The sequence below is a fragment of the Phyllobates terribilis genome, unplaced genomic scaffold (genome assembly GCF_046119375.1).
Source record: "Phyllobates terribilis strain yellow unplaced genomic scaffold, ASM4611937v1 Scaffold_3__8_contigs__length_932513732, whole genome shotgun sequence".
NCBI classification, from domain to species: domain Eukaryota; kingdom Metazoa; phylum Chordata; class Amphibia; order Anura; family Dendrobatidae; genus Phyllobates; species Phyllobates terribilis.
The window spans coordinates 381306885-381322353 of record NW_027362763.1 but is presented as its reverse complement, the minus strand read 5'-3'; the positions used below and the strand labels follow the sequence as shown (position 1 = coordinate 381322353).

The 15469-nt window shown below is 38.6% G+C and overlaps 1 protein-coding gene across 1 annotated transcript in view; it reads left to right on the top strand.

The window, feature by feature from the left end:
* LOC141258552 (uncharacterized) overlaps positions 1–15469 on the top strand; it is a 67670-nt gene that overhangs the window by 29610 nt on the left and 22591 nt on the right. The window contains exons 10-14 of the mRNA XM_073673530.1: positions 4048–4101; positions 6299–6352; positions 8375–8428; positions 8661–8714; positions 12714–12758. Of these exons, the coding sequence (XP_073529631.1) occupies positions 4048–4101; positions 6299–6352; positions 8375–8428; positions 8661–8714; positions 12714–12758 (261 nt within the window). The remainder of the gene's footprint in view (positions 1–4047; positions 4102–6298; positions 6353–8374; positions 8429–8660; positions 8715–12713; positions 12759–15469) is intronic.

The following is a 15469-nucleotide window of genomic DNA, read 5'->3' as shown; positions in this document are numbered from 1 at the left end:
AACGCATCAAAAAATGCATGCAAAAATGCACCGAAGACGCATCAAATTGTGGCAGAAACACATGTTTTTTTCTGTAGCGTTTTTGCTGCCAAGGGATGCAGAAACCTTGCAGATATTTCTGCAACCAAATACTCACAGTGCGCACAAAGCCTTACACTGCCTATTTGTGGCTTAAGAGTGAGTTAATTAAAAATCTGTTATTCAGTTTGTTCTGATAGAAATCTGTGTTTTTCTTAGCTCCTCTTGACTGATTTATGAGCCCATTAAAAGTTAAGCTGAACTTTGTGATTTTAATTCAGCAAAGATGAGTTCAGAGAATGAGAAATCTAAGGGGTAATGTTTATCCTTGTGCAATCCTAAAAGTCAATATTGACTCTTTAATGAGCCTTGCTATATGACTTCGGATAAAAGCCAAACCAGAATAAAAGAGTTATAAATTTTCCTTTCAGAGCCAGCTGAGTGACAAATTCTCAGTTAACTCATTCTGCAGCCAGCAATGTGTAGCGTAACAATGCCAGGTAAGCTAAAGTTAAATCCTAGCTCTGCAGGCTTTGATTACTGCACCTGACTAGCTCTGCATATAAATAGGCTAAGTGTTCATCTAAGTCAGTCAGCTCAGGTAAGCTGACCAGACTGGATGTGTCTTGGAGCTAAAGAGAGAGACAGACCAGAATCCCTCTCTGAGAAGAGTCTGCACAGGCCATGTGTAGAGAACCGCAAGTATCAGTGGTTGTTATGGATAATAACTGATTTGTTTGACCGAGCTGGGGCTAGCTCACCCGTATATGAGTAGCCAGGGTCTCTTCTGTTTAGTTAGCGCCTGGACATAGGGATTTATGTTTATGAGTTTGTTGTGGTCCTGTGCAACCTGTGGAAAACAATAAAAACTACATGTGTTTGGACCAAAACTGTATTGCCTGTGTGAACACTACCTAAGGCCTAATGCCTATCAGAGAGAGTGAATCCCTACAGCAGTAATTCAAAATTGCTTGTAAAAAACAATGTTATTAACATTTTAACTGCAGCCCAATTGCAAAAATGATTTTTTATCACAAAATACATGCATTTAAGTAAAAAAAAAATGTTATGTCCTCACCTGATGGGGCAGTTTCTCTACGCCTTAGGTCAAGGTGAGCAACACAGACTGAAAGCGATGGCACAGTGGACAGGATGTGCCAGACGGCACATGGATTAGCTAGGACAAAGTCAGCAGGGTAGGCAGGATGAAAGGCAGACAAGTGAATCAGGAAACAGCAAAAGGCACAGAGTCAGAAATGTGGGTATACACTGGAAATGAATAAGAAAATACAACCTACAGAATTGGTGGCAAGCCATTGAAACAATGTAAAGGAAAATATAAAAAAATTGGGGTCAAAAACCAGTATATAACTTCAAACCTACGAATATGACAACACATACCTATAAAAGTATCTTTTAATGTATCAAAGCATAAAAACATGCATATAAGTTATAAAAGGTGATATCAAATTTGCAAGGGAAGGTATGCAAAGCACTTTGTATACAAATGATAATCATGATAATGTGCAGTTAGTACAGAGCCAGAAAAGTACAATTGGTATTACAAAGTCAAAGTCATATAGTTACAGAGAATGGCCTTGTAATAAGGTAAAAAAACTTATTTACTTGACATCCATTAGTACTAGGTGCCTCCCATCATGTTTGTACTGAGTACTATATAAACCCCTGCTATGTCTTAATTTTACATTGCCCCTGGAAGAAGCCATGGCGAAATGCTAATCAGGCACTACAAAGTAATACACATTATGCGCCATGGACCCAGTTGACCTATGAAAATTTATGACATTTATTATATACAGACGTGACTAAGGCTTTCTTAATTCTGTTATCTATTAGACCTCATAAGCATCATAATGTTTGTTCCTACTATCTAGCATTATGCACAGTTTATTTAGGCTATGTGCCCACGATGCAGAAATCCTCCGGATTTTTTCCTGAGCATTTCTGCATCTCCCTGGCAGAAAAAACGCATGCGGATTGTACATGCAGATTGTACATGCAGATTGCACATGCGGATTGTACATGCGTTTTCCTGCCAGGGACATGCGGATGTGAAGCGTTCTTCACTTGCATTTCTGCATGCGGGTTGACAAGCGCTTTCCAAGCGATTTTAGCATGACTTGGAAAGTGCTTGTCAACTTGGTCACACTATATAAATCCATGCAAACGGCATGGATTTATATAGTGTGACCCCAAAGAATGTCAAAAAAGAAAAAAATAAATCTATACTTACCTTCTGATGGCCCCCGCAGTCTTGCTTCGCTCCGTCTTGGCTGCCGGCAGCTCGCGGTACACTGCACTGAAGGACCTGCCGTCACATGATTATAACGTCAGCGCAGGTCCTTCATTCCACCGCGAGCTGCCGGCAAGCGAAGACAAGGACACCGGGGGCCATCAGAAGGTAAATATAATATTTATTTTTTATTTTATTCTTTTTTTCACAGGTTCTATGGTACCTGGGTCCGGAGGAGAGTCTTCTCTCCTCCACACCCAGGTACCATCCACACATTGAAACGCTTGGATTCCGCATGTACAGATGCAGTGATGCGGAATGCAAGCGTTCCAATGCAAGTCAATGGTGGCGAAAACAGCGCTTCCGCAAAATAATTGGTAGTGCTGCGTTTTTTTCCGCAAGGATAACCCGCATGTGCTGTGCACATGCTGCGGAAATTTCCGCTGCGGGTTATCATTGGGGAACATGGCAGGCCTTCCACCAAGCGTTTTTAAGCGTTTCTGCAGCGTTTTTGCAGCTGTGGAAACCCTTAAAAAACGCATCATGGCACACTTCGGACATTTTACTACCATCTAGGTAAGCTTTTATGATCTAATTATTTGTTACATATCTATGATAGGGTTTTCTTGGTCATCCTCTGTAACTATTTGACTTTGACCTTGTAATACCAATAGTACTTTTCTGGCTCTGGACTAACTGCATATTATTATGATATCCGAATTATCTATGTATATGGTGTCTTGTTATCCTTCCCTTGCAAATTTATCGTGTTGTTATGACCCTTTTTAACTTTTATGTATGTTTTTATGCTATGATACAATAAAAGTTAATTGTATACGTATGTGTGGTCATATATTTAGGTTTTGTGCAAATGAAGACGCATAGTCAACCTAGGACTTGTAGTAAACAAATGTTTAATAGCAGAGATGCATGCTATCGGGAGACAGGTCAATAGCAGAGATGAAGGCAATCGGCAAACAAGTGATTTAACCACATACAAAAGTAATGTGCAGAAAAATTGCATATTTTCTTGAAGAAAAGGTTACATACTTTTGCAGCAATATTTTAGTGTGAACAGTGCAAGTATAGTAGTGAAGAGTTAGTTATGCTTTCAGCATAGAAATTGTTAATTGAAGGTCAGCAATAATGAACAGGCAACTGAATACTTGATTGTATAGATGATTACATGTCATTGCAGCAGTGTTATAGTGTTAACAGCACCAATGTAGCAGAGAAAAATGTGTTCTACTTTCAACAAATAAATGGTTAACCATAGATCTGAGCCAGGAAGTAAATGTAGACAGAGAATAATCAAGCAGGAGTTTTCAGAAGAAATGATTAGATAGCTGAGAGAAATGGATGGTGTGGAAAACTCCAGAAATACACAAAGTAAATGAATGCAAAGCTTACTGAATACCTGGACAGCACATAGCTGTGTGAGTCCACTTTAAAAAGTTTTAGGGTCAAAGGAATTGCTTGAAATACCTGAAGTTGATCACAGCAAAAAGGTGGCCATAGCAGAAGGGAGTAGGGCCCGATGCTGGTGCTGGGACAGGTGCGAAACAAAAAAATAGTGCCCAAAGGTATACATATCCGTGGCAAAATGACAATATGTTATGTCTGCCTATTTTTAGTACTTCTGACAATATTGGCCATTGATCAAAAAAAGACACCTGAAAAAAACATTTTTTTAATTCCTGTACCATATGTTCTTTAATGTTTTCACCCACTCTGTCTGATGTGATATTCTATCTATTAATCAAATTATATTGCAGGGCATTGCTGGTCCACCTGGAATCAGAGGTCCTCTTGGCCCAAAAGGGGAGAAGGTGAGAACACAATTCACTTTCTAGCTCATGGAGGCAAAACTATATTGCATATCATAGTTTATATATAGCATTTAAAGCACCACTCCAGTGTTTTTTTTTCAGCGCTGGAGTTGTGCTTTAAGTGTAAGTCCCCTGCCCTGGTCTTATACTCAGACTCCAGCGTCTTCACTGCTTTTCGGCACTGCTCCGGCCCCGCAACGCCATCTTGTGAGCGCAGCTTCTAACTGGCCGGAAGTCAGAAGCTACGTCACAAGCTCTCAATACAAGTTTGAAAGCCAGAACAAGGTTCTCATAGACTTGTATTGAAAAGTGACCACCATGCAGCTCGATGAAACACTGGAGCTGCCGAAAGGTCACTTTTCGCCGGAGACTGACAAGAGTGACACTGGAAAATGATGAAGGTGAGTATGAAATGGGGCAAGGGAATTACATTTAAAGCACCACTACAGCGGTGCAATTAAAAAAAACTCTGGAGTTGTGATTTTAAATATTCTTAAGGTGGATTCACAAAAAAGAAAGCAGAAGAATAATGCCACTGTGAACTTCACAAGCAAAAAATGTTTAATATAAGCTTTTGAAAAAACATAGCAGAAAAAGAGAGGGCACAAAACAAATGCCCTTAAAGTGTGCAGCAGCCCCCCTTCATAAAGGCGGAGGCAGGAGAATGCCAGTTACACAGATAAGTCTAGTGCACAGTGTCTTGTTTTTTTCTATAAGCTTTTGCTACAATTGTTGGGGGGAAGTGTTAGCAACATTGTATGGAGAGATACCCTGCATCTGAGTACGGTTTTTAGTTTCCGCTGCCACGAATTGTAGGCCATCAACATGTTAGTCCTAGACAATTATTTTAGATAACCTTTGGCATAAAATAATATGTCTAAATCCTCTTTGTATATCTACTGTATATGTAAAGTATTTCTTTCATGTTGTATTCTATCCTTTATGGTGTTACATTACATCCCAGTTATAAAATAACCTAAATTTAATTTTTTTTTGCTATGATTGATTTTCTCATTTGGATGAACCATCTCTAAATGTAAACATATGTTTTACTTTGTTGTGTATGGCATATACTCAAACAATATGCAAATCAATTTTTACAGTATTTTGAAAGATTTGCTGTGGTCTCAAAAATCACTACTAGGATAGCACAATTCAAAAATTAATGAAAAATTAGTTGATGACCTCCACTAGCTGAAATGTGTGGACGACATTGTCACAATTGGGCATTTTCTGTTGTTGCAATTATATTTATGAAAAAGGAGCAATCAGCTCACCTGGTTAGGTGCATGGCAGAATACTCCAGTAATAGCAACAGTGTAATCGATAGCCAGCACTCACATCTTCTTAAAAAAATTGCTTTATTGATCCAATAATATTAAAGGCACAAAAAAATGGTTGAACACAACAGCACAAAAATCAAAAAGCTCATACAGTATAATTTGCTTGACAAGGGACCATATAGGTCTGAAACATGTTGCCTGGGAGCGCAGCGGATATTTATTTTCTGCCTTTTTAATTTTTGTGCTGTTGTGTTCAACCATTTTTTGTGCCTTTTTATATTACTGGATCAATAAAGCAATTATTTTAAGAAGATGTGAGTGCTGGCTATTGTTTGGACTGTTACTGTAATATTTATTTGATGAAATCATCAATAACCCTATGCTAAACTGAGTTGGGCAGTGCTGTACAAAAGATAATTTTTAATATAACACAATGATAGCGTCATGCTTTGGCAACTTTTGTAAATTGTCTTGTGGGGTTATTTTCATAGCTACACCTGTCCTAACTAGTCATGTCCTATACAAGCCCATATTCCCTTCTCTGAATGTGCCTCTGGACATGAGGGCTCAGGATCATGGCAATAAAAATTGTTGGGGGATTGCTGTATTATTGGAGGTTCATTAAGGGTTTGGACTCTCTTTCCCCCCAAAATGTCAGGGATCCTCCAACAGAGTTGGGCAAGTATTCTTATCGGTCTTAAAAAGATTGATTTTTAACACACTTGCAGACCATAGAGAACTGCATATTTTGTCTACAATACTGCTTTCGCTGCTCTAATTCTCTAAACATACAGTCTGTGATGGATCATGAATCAAGCCTCTCTAATGGAGGTTCAGTAAAGACCAATGGCGGTATACATGAGGCCTAGATTATTAGTGCATTTTTATGTTCCATTTGATGTTCAATCTCTTAGGGAGAAGAAGGAGAAACTGGATATGAAGGAATTCCAGGATTTACAGGAGTAAAGGTACATTAGTTTTATAGGCACATTATTAAATATAAATGAGGTATTTCAGCTTGTGTACAATTTATTTGTTATTTGATATTCTCCAATTCATCTTGTCTTGTCCACATTTATATTGTTCTTTAGATTTACATTATGAATGGTAAAAGTTCCATAATTCAGGCAATATGTGGCTAAACTGCTTTTTGTATTATGATCATTACTACAGTATCTAATTTGTGTGCATTGTACAGTTTATATCTATAGCAAATATATATATAGCCCGGTAATCATAGATTGCTTTACAATAAAAAACCTCAATGATTCTTCATTATTTTATTCAACTAAGCAAATATATATAGCCAGGTAAAATTATATTGCCTTACAATAAAAAAACTCAATGTTTCTTCATTTTATTCAACTAATATTGTATTAACTGAAGTATAAAATAAATTATGAATAGTAATATACACTGTGTGCAGAATTATTAGGCAAATGAGTATTTTGATCACATGATACTTTTTATGAATGTTGTCCTACTCCAAGCTGCATAGGCTTGAGAGCCAACTACCAATTAAGTAAATCTGGTGATGTGCATCTCTGTAACGAGGAGGGGTATTGACTAATGACATCAACACTCTATATAAGGTGTGCTTAATTATTAGGCAACTTCCTTTCCTTTGGCATAATGGGCCAGAAGAGAGATTTGACGGGCTCTGAAAAGTCCAAAATTGTGAGATGTCTTGCAGAGGGATGCAGCAGTCTTGAAATTTCCAAACTTTTGAAGCGTGATCACCGAACAATCAAGTGTTTCATGGCAAATAGCCAACAGGGTCGCAAGAAGCGTGTTGGCCAAAAAAGGCGCAAAATAACTGCCCATGAATTGAGGAAAATCAAGCGTGAAGCTGCCAAGATGCCATTCGCCACCAGTTTTGCCATATTTCAGAGCTGCAACGTTACTGGAGTATCAAAAAGCACAAGGTGTGCGATACTCAGGGACATGGCCAAGGTAAGGAAGGCTGAAAAACGACCACCTTTGAACAAGAAACATAAGATAAAATGTCAAGAATGGGCCAAGAAATATCTTAAGATTGATTTTTCAAAGGTTTTATGGAATGATGAAATGAGAGTGACTCTTGATGGGCCAGATGGATGGGCCTGAGGCTGGATCAGTAAAGGGCAGAGAGCTCCACTCCGACTCAGACGCCAGCAATGTGGAGGTGGGCTGGTATCATCAAAGATGAACTTGTGGGACCTTTTCGGGTTGAGGATGGAGTGAAGCTCAACTCCCAGATCTACTGCCAGTTTCTGGAAGACAACTTCTTCAAGCAGTGGTACAGGAAGAAGTCGGTATCGTTCAAGAAAAACATGATTTTCATGCAGGATAATGCTCCATCACATGCATCCAAGTACTCCACAGCGTGGCTGGCCTGTAAAGGTCTAAAAGAATAAAAAATAATGACATGGCCCCCTTGTTCACCTGATCTGAACCCCATAGAGAACCTTTGGTCCATCATAAAATGTGAGATCTACAGGGAGGGAAAACAGTACACCTCTCAGAACAGTGTCTGGAAGACTGTGGTGGCTGCTGCACGCGATGTTGATCGAAAACAGATCAAGCAACTGACAGAATCTATGGATGGAAGGCAGTTGAGTGTCAACATAAAGAAAGGTGGCTATATTGATCACTAATTTTTTGGGTTTTTGTTTTTGCATGTCAGAAATGTTTATTTCTACATTTTTGCACTGATATTGGTTTACCTGGTGAAACAAGTGAGATGGGATTATATTTGGTTTTTATTAAGTTGCCTAATAATTCTGCACAGTAATAGTTACCTGCACAAACAGATATCCTCCTAAGATAGCCAAATCTAAAAAAAACCCACTCCAACTTCCAAAAATATTAAGCTTGGATATTTATGAGTCTTTTGGGTTGATTGAGAACATAGCTGTTGATCAATAATAAAAATAATTCTCTAAAATACAACTTGCCTAATAATTCTGCACACAGTGTACAACTTACCATTATGGCATCTTCATTCTTAGGGTGATGATGGTTTTCCTGGAGCTGAGGGTCTTCTAGGCAGACAAGGACAAAAGGTATTGTGACATTTATTGATATTAATTAATTATTTGTAATGACAAGAAGAAAAATGCATGTAATATCTTCAATAATTCAACACATTTATCATGGTATAAATATAGAATGATCCTTAGTTTTACCATGTGAGCAAATCCATTTAATTTAAAAACAAACAATTATAATGGTAAGCCAAACTGACCAATAAATCCAATATCAATTTTTCACAATCAATTATAACAAATTTTTCAGGGACTTGTTGGTGACCCAGGAGAACTAGGAATTATAGGAAATAAAGGCGAACCAGTAAGTATTATATTACATTTACATTTTGCACATAGCTGGTTGTAATACTGTTGTGGTTCACTACTTTTTGTGGACTGTCATTTTTCCGTGCTTTATTAACACATTTTTTTTAAATTTGTTTTATTGAAAACTGTTATACAACAATAATGCATATATTCTAAAAACACCTATACAAGAGTAGAAAACTAAAGTACAGCAATATACATTGTTCTTCAAAAGGTATATACAGTGCTGGCCAAAAGTATTGGCACCCCTGCAATTCTGTCAGATAATACTCAGTGTATTCCTGAAAATGATTGCAATCACAAATTCTTTGGTATTATTCTCTTCATTTAATTTGCTTGCAAGGAAAAAACACAAAAGAGAATGAAGCAAAAATCAAATCATTGATCATTTCACACAAAACTCCAAAAAAGGGCCGGACAAAAGTATTGGCACCCTCAGTCTAATACTTGGTTGCGCAACCTTTAGCCAAAATAACTGCGAACAACCGCTTCCGGTAACCATCAATGAGTTTCTTACAATGCTCTGCTGGAATTGTAGACCATTCTTCTTTGGCAAACTGCTCCAGGTCCCTAATATTTGAATGGTGTCTTCTCCAAACTGCCATTTTGAGATCTCTCCACAGGTGTTCTATGGGATTTAGGTCTGGACTCATTGCTGGCCACCTTAGAAGTCTCCAGTGCTTTCTCTAAAACCATTTTATAGTGCTTTTGGAAGTGTGTTTTGGGTCATTGTCCTGCTGGAAGACCCATGACCTCTGAGGGAGACCCAGCTTTCTCACACTGGGCCCTACATTATCATTATACTGCAAAATTTGTTGGTAGTCTTCAGACTTCATAATGCCAAGCACACGGTCAAGCAGTCCAGTGCCAGAGGCAGCAAAGCAACCACAAAATATCAGGGAACCTCCGCCATGTTTGACTGTAGGGACCGTGTTCTTTTCTTTGAATGCCTCTTTTTTTTTCCTGTACACTCTATGTTGATGCTTTTTCCCAAAAAGCTCTACTTTTGTCTCATCTGACCAGAGAACATTCTTCCAAAACGTTTTAGGCTTTCTCAGGTAAGTTTTGGCAAACTCCAGCCTGGCTTTTTTATGTCTCGGGGTAAGAAGTGGGGTCTTCCTGGGTATCCTACCATACAGTCCCTTTTCATTCAGACGCCGACGGATAGTACGGGTTGACACTGTTGTACCCTCGGACTGCAGGGCAGCTTGAAATTGTTTGGATGTTAGTCGAGGTTCTTTATCCACCATCCGCACAATCTTGCATTGAAATCTCTCGTCAATTTTTCTTTTCCGTCCACATCTAGGGAGGTTAGCCACAGTGCCATGGGCTTTAAACTTCTTGATGACACTGCGCACGGAAGACACAGGAACATTCAGGTCTTTGGAGATGGACTTCTAGCCTTGAGATTGCTCATGCTTCCTCACAATTTGGTTTCTCAAGTCCTCAGACAGTTCTTTGGTCTTCTTTCTTTTCTCCATGCTCAATGTGGTACACACAAGGACACAGGACAGAGGTTGAGTCAACTTTAATCCATGTTAACTGGCTGCAAGTGTGATTTAGTTATTGCCAACACCTGTTAGGTGCCACAGGTAAGTTGCAGGTGCTGTTAATTACACGAATTAGAGAAGCATCACATGATTTTTCAAAGGGTGCCAATACTTTTGTCCACCCCCTTTTTTAGGTTTGGTGTGGAATTATATCCAATTTGGCTTTAGGACAATTCTTTTTGTGTTTTTTTCATTGAAGACAAATTAAATGAAGAGAATAGTACCAAAGAATTTTTGATTGCAATCATTTTCAGGAAGAAACTGAGTATTATCTGACAGAATTGCAGGGGTGCCAATACTTTTGGCCACCACTGTATAAAGAAGTTGCTGAGGTACACGTAACATTGTGTAGTTTGATATTAATTAAAACCCAATTTGTATTTAGAAGCATAAAAACAATATACACGTTACATTTCTATCATCAAACTTGAAGTACAAGCTCAGAATTGAAACTGTTCAAATCTAACAATAACAGTAAAACCTTGTTCTGCCCACTGTAATAGTCTCATCTACATCTCCAAACTATATGTAACCTTTAACTGGTAATATAAATAATACCTCAATTGCGAACGACCGTCTGTACCGATGAGTCCCATACCTTATCAAACTTCTGAGGGCATCCTCTATTATGAGACACTGTTTTCTCATATGTGTTTATTATGTTTACGGAATCAACCCAAGCCCTTAACGTTAGGGGAGAATTACCCATCCATCTTGTAGCTATCAATCTCCTGGCAAGAAATAAAGTTTCTCTAAGAAAGATTCTAGTATGATGACTCCATATTTCCTCTTCTAGTAGCCCAAATAAAAATATTTTAGGGTCTAGCAGAACGGGAATGGATATCAAGGAAGATAGGATGGTGACTATATTTTGCCAGAAGGAGAGAATAATTGGACAAGCCTAAGTCATGAGCGTTTAAGGCAATAATAAACATTATTAAAATCATCAAAATTATGTAGCTTGTCATTTTCTTACACCTAAGCGGACTCCCTCAACTTTTGAGTGTCATAGTACCTTCTTTGGTTGCTACTATAGTTACCCCCTTGCATAAATGGATATCTATCGTATTCAGTTTTTCAGCTGCTGCACCTTCTCCCAAAAATGCAATAAAAACAAACTAAAATGTCGTACTTACCCTTAAAGTACCAATATAAACATCAACTTAAAAAACAAGACTCTACATTGTTCCCTCAACAGAAAAATTAAAGGAGTGTTCCAAAGTCCAAATTAATTTTCATCCTAAATCCCTAGTTATTTAATGGCATAATCTAAACTATTTTCTAATATACCTGAATTAAAAATTCCATATCCTTCCCTAAGTACACTACCTAACTGCTTTTCTTTTTTTTCCACTTCCTTTTTAATGACTCTTCCTTTGAGAATTCCAGGGCATGCTGGGATACTCAAAAGTAGCATCATCACGGGGTAGTGTGCTCTCTTGCCTGCTCATATCAGCAGTCATGAGCCAGCAATGGAACGCATTGTCAGAATACCCATTGTGCAGAGACCAGTGATGTCACTCGTGGGGTGGCACTGGTCTCTAGACGCCAGGTTATTCTGACAACTTGCTCTGACCACATCAGTTCTGCCCCACCCATGGCTGTTGAAGGCACATAATGGCTGATTAAATCAACCGTCAAGTACAGGGAATGATGCGGGCTCGGCATGAGAGCCTGCATCAAAGTCAGGGAGCCGTCATATGACGTACCGGTATGTCATATGTTCTTAGGGGGTTAAGATGGCTTCAGAAAATAGTAGTGACACAATTTTTTTTTTCTTTACAAATTTCTCAATTTATTTCACCACTCAAAAAAATTTACAAAATTGGCATTTTTGGAATATTATTGACTTGAAGTATCACATTTCCGGTCCTTTTTAACCTACAATGACCGACATAAAAGCAAAACCTTTCATTTCACCACATTTACATTTTTTTTTTCACATTCTCCAATACATTCTATAGTAAACAAATGGTGTCATTCAAAAGTATAACTAATCTGGCAAAAAAAAGACAAAACAAAAAATGCCTGCACTTGGCTATGTTGAAGGAAAAATAAAAATGATGGCTCTTGGAAGAGGTAGAGGAAAAAACAAAAGCACAAAAATAAAAATTTGTAACATGGGATGGAGATATGAGTGATATATCTTTCACTTTAGTATTAACTGTCAATGATATAGTTTTTACTCTAGAACTAAGTTCTAGTAATGCCCGGGTATCCCTGTTGCCACAAGTAGACAATAGCATATGCAGATGCCAAAAACTCAGGATCACCTACAGACAGCCAAGTATCTAGAAGCACTGGTGTAATGGAATATGTTGTAGTTTTGTAAAATTACGGTAAAGAATTTTAGTGGTCTTTGGGAAAAAATTTGTAACCGTGGTAAAAAAGGTATCTACTTTTTATATAATGAGTTAATTGGTTCTAATGTTTGTACTTTTTAGGGCATACCAGGACCACAAGGTCAAAAAGGATCACAAGGCCCACAGGTAAATAAAATTGGCTTATTTTTTACGTTTAAACAATATATTTATTTGAGTGTCAGTAATTTGTTGTACAGTGAAATGACATATCTTAGCAAATGGGTTTAGCACCATGTCATGTTTTTTTGGGAGCAGTGTTTTTAATTCTTAATTATCTGTCTTGATTTGCCAGTACTCTTCTACTAATGTCTTTCCATAATATAGGCATTTAAGAGGGCAATCTAATTTTATTATGACTCGCCCAGGGGAATGGGGGATGACTCGGTACCCGGGCCTTTAGCCTGGCCTTCAGGGATGTCGCGGTGGTCGGCTCCCGGGCCCGTACCCTGGGACATGTTAATATACTCCCAAGTGCAATCACATGCTATTAGTGCACTTTCAGGCTAGTTTGCATATGTGTCCAATGCTTGATTTTTCAGCGCTGGAACACTGGATTAAGAACAAGACTGGGATAATTTTTATTGATGTTCTAGCACCTACAGTACAGACAAAAAGTTTGGACACACCTTCTCATTTAATGATTTTTCTGTATTTTCATGACTATGAAAATTGTACATTCACACTGAATGCATCAAAACTATGAATTAACACATGTGGAATTATATACTTAACAAAAAAGTGGGAAACAACTGAAAATATGTCTTATATTCTAGGTTCTTCAAAGTAGCCACCTTTTGCTTTGATGACTGCTTTGCACACTCTTGGCATTCTCTTGATGAGCTTCAAGAGGTAGTCACCGGAAATGGTCTTCCAACATTCTTGAAGGAGTTCCCAGAGATGCTTAGCACTTGTTGGCCCTTTTGCCTTCACTCTGAGGTCCAGCTCACCACAAACCATCTCGATTGGGTTCAGGTCTGGTGACTGTGGAGGCCAGGTCATCTGGCGTAGCACCCCATCACTCTCCTTCTTGGTCAAATAGCCTTTACACAGCCTGGAGATGTGTTTGGGGTCATTGTCCTGTTGAAAAATAAATGATGGTCCAACTAAACGCAAACCGGATGGAATAGCATGCCGTTGCAAGATGCTGTGGTAGCCATGCTGGTTCAGTATGCCTTCAGTTTTGAATAAATTCCCAACAGTGTCACCAGCAAAGCACCCCCACACCATCACACCTCCTCCTCCATGCTTCACGGTGGGAACCAGGCATGTAGAGTCCATCCGTTCACCTTTTCTGCGTCGCACAAAGACACGGTGGTTGGAATCAAAGATCTCAAATTTGGACTCATCAGACCAAAGCACAGATTTCCACTGGTCTAATGTCCATTCCTTGTGTTCTTTAGCTCAAACAAGTCTCTTCTGCTTGTTGCCTGTCCTTAGCAGTGGTTTCCTAGCAGCTATTTTACCATGAAGGCCTGCTGCACAAAGTCTCCTCTTAACAGTTGTTGTAGAGATGTGTCTGCTGCTAGAACTCTGTGTGCCATTGACCTGGTCTCTAATCTGAGCTGCTGTTAACCTGCGACTTCTGAGGCTGGTGACTCGGATAAACTTATCCTCAGAAGCAGAGGAGACTCTTGGTCTTCCTTTCCTGGGGCCGTCCTCATGTGAGCCAGTTTCTTTTTAGCGCTTGATGGTTTTTGCAACTGTACTTGGGGACACATTCAAAGTTTGCCCAAATTTTCGGACTGCCTGACCTTCATTTCTTAAAGTAATGATGGCCACTCGTGTTTCTTTACTTAGAATTTGTATTATGGCAAGAAAAAAGCAGCTAACAATCTATTGAGTATGACTATCAGCTGTGTATCCACCTGACTTCTGCTCAACACAACTGATGGTCCCAACCCCATTTATAAGGCAAGAAATCCCACTTATTAAACCTGACAGGGCACACCTGTGAAGTGAAAACCATTTCCGGTGACTACCTCTTGAAGCTCATCAAGAGAATGCCAAGAGTGTGCAAAGCAGTCATCAAAGCAAAAGGTGGCTACTTTGAAGAACCTAGAATATAAGACATATTTTCAGTTGTTTCACACTTTTTTGTTAAGTATATAATTCCACATGTGTTAATTCATAGTTTTGATGCCTTCAGTGTGAATGTACAATTTTCAAAGTCATGAAAATACAGAAAAATCTTTAAATGAGAAGGTGTGTCCAAACTTTTGGTCTGTACTTTATATAGTCATACTACTAGTTTCATTATTAAACTAATCCTGACAGGTTCTCTTTATGTGCAGTGACTTTATGTATGGCGTACAAGAACCTGAGCAGTAGAAATAGACAGTTTGTGTTTTGCCCTCTTCATCTACCCAACATCAGATCCCTATGTCCTGTAGGATGACTTGATGAAATGAAACAGATATGTTGGAAGCTCCATCAATCTTCGGAAATAAAGGGCACGCCTATCTGTACAGGTTAAAGGAAATTTTTATTAATAGTCTCATAACACAATATGTTTCTGGGCTTTGTGGCCCTTTTCTCGAGTAAAAGAGACTCATGTTCTCATTAGAATTATATCCTTAGCACAAATTCAAAAAGTGAGCACCTTTATTATTGTTTATTTTTCCATTACTATTGATATCATCACCCTATAAGCACTTCACTACGGTTACATAGTTACATAGTTTATAAGGCCGAAAAAAGACAAGCGTCCATCCAGTTCAGCCTATTTCTTGTGCACTGCAGCTATTCCGCAGCGTTGATCCAGGGGAAGGCAAAAAAACCCCATGCGGTATAGGCCAATTTACATCATTGAGGAAAAATTCGCTTCCCGACTCCAATCT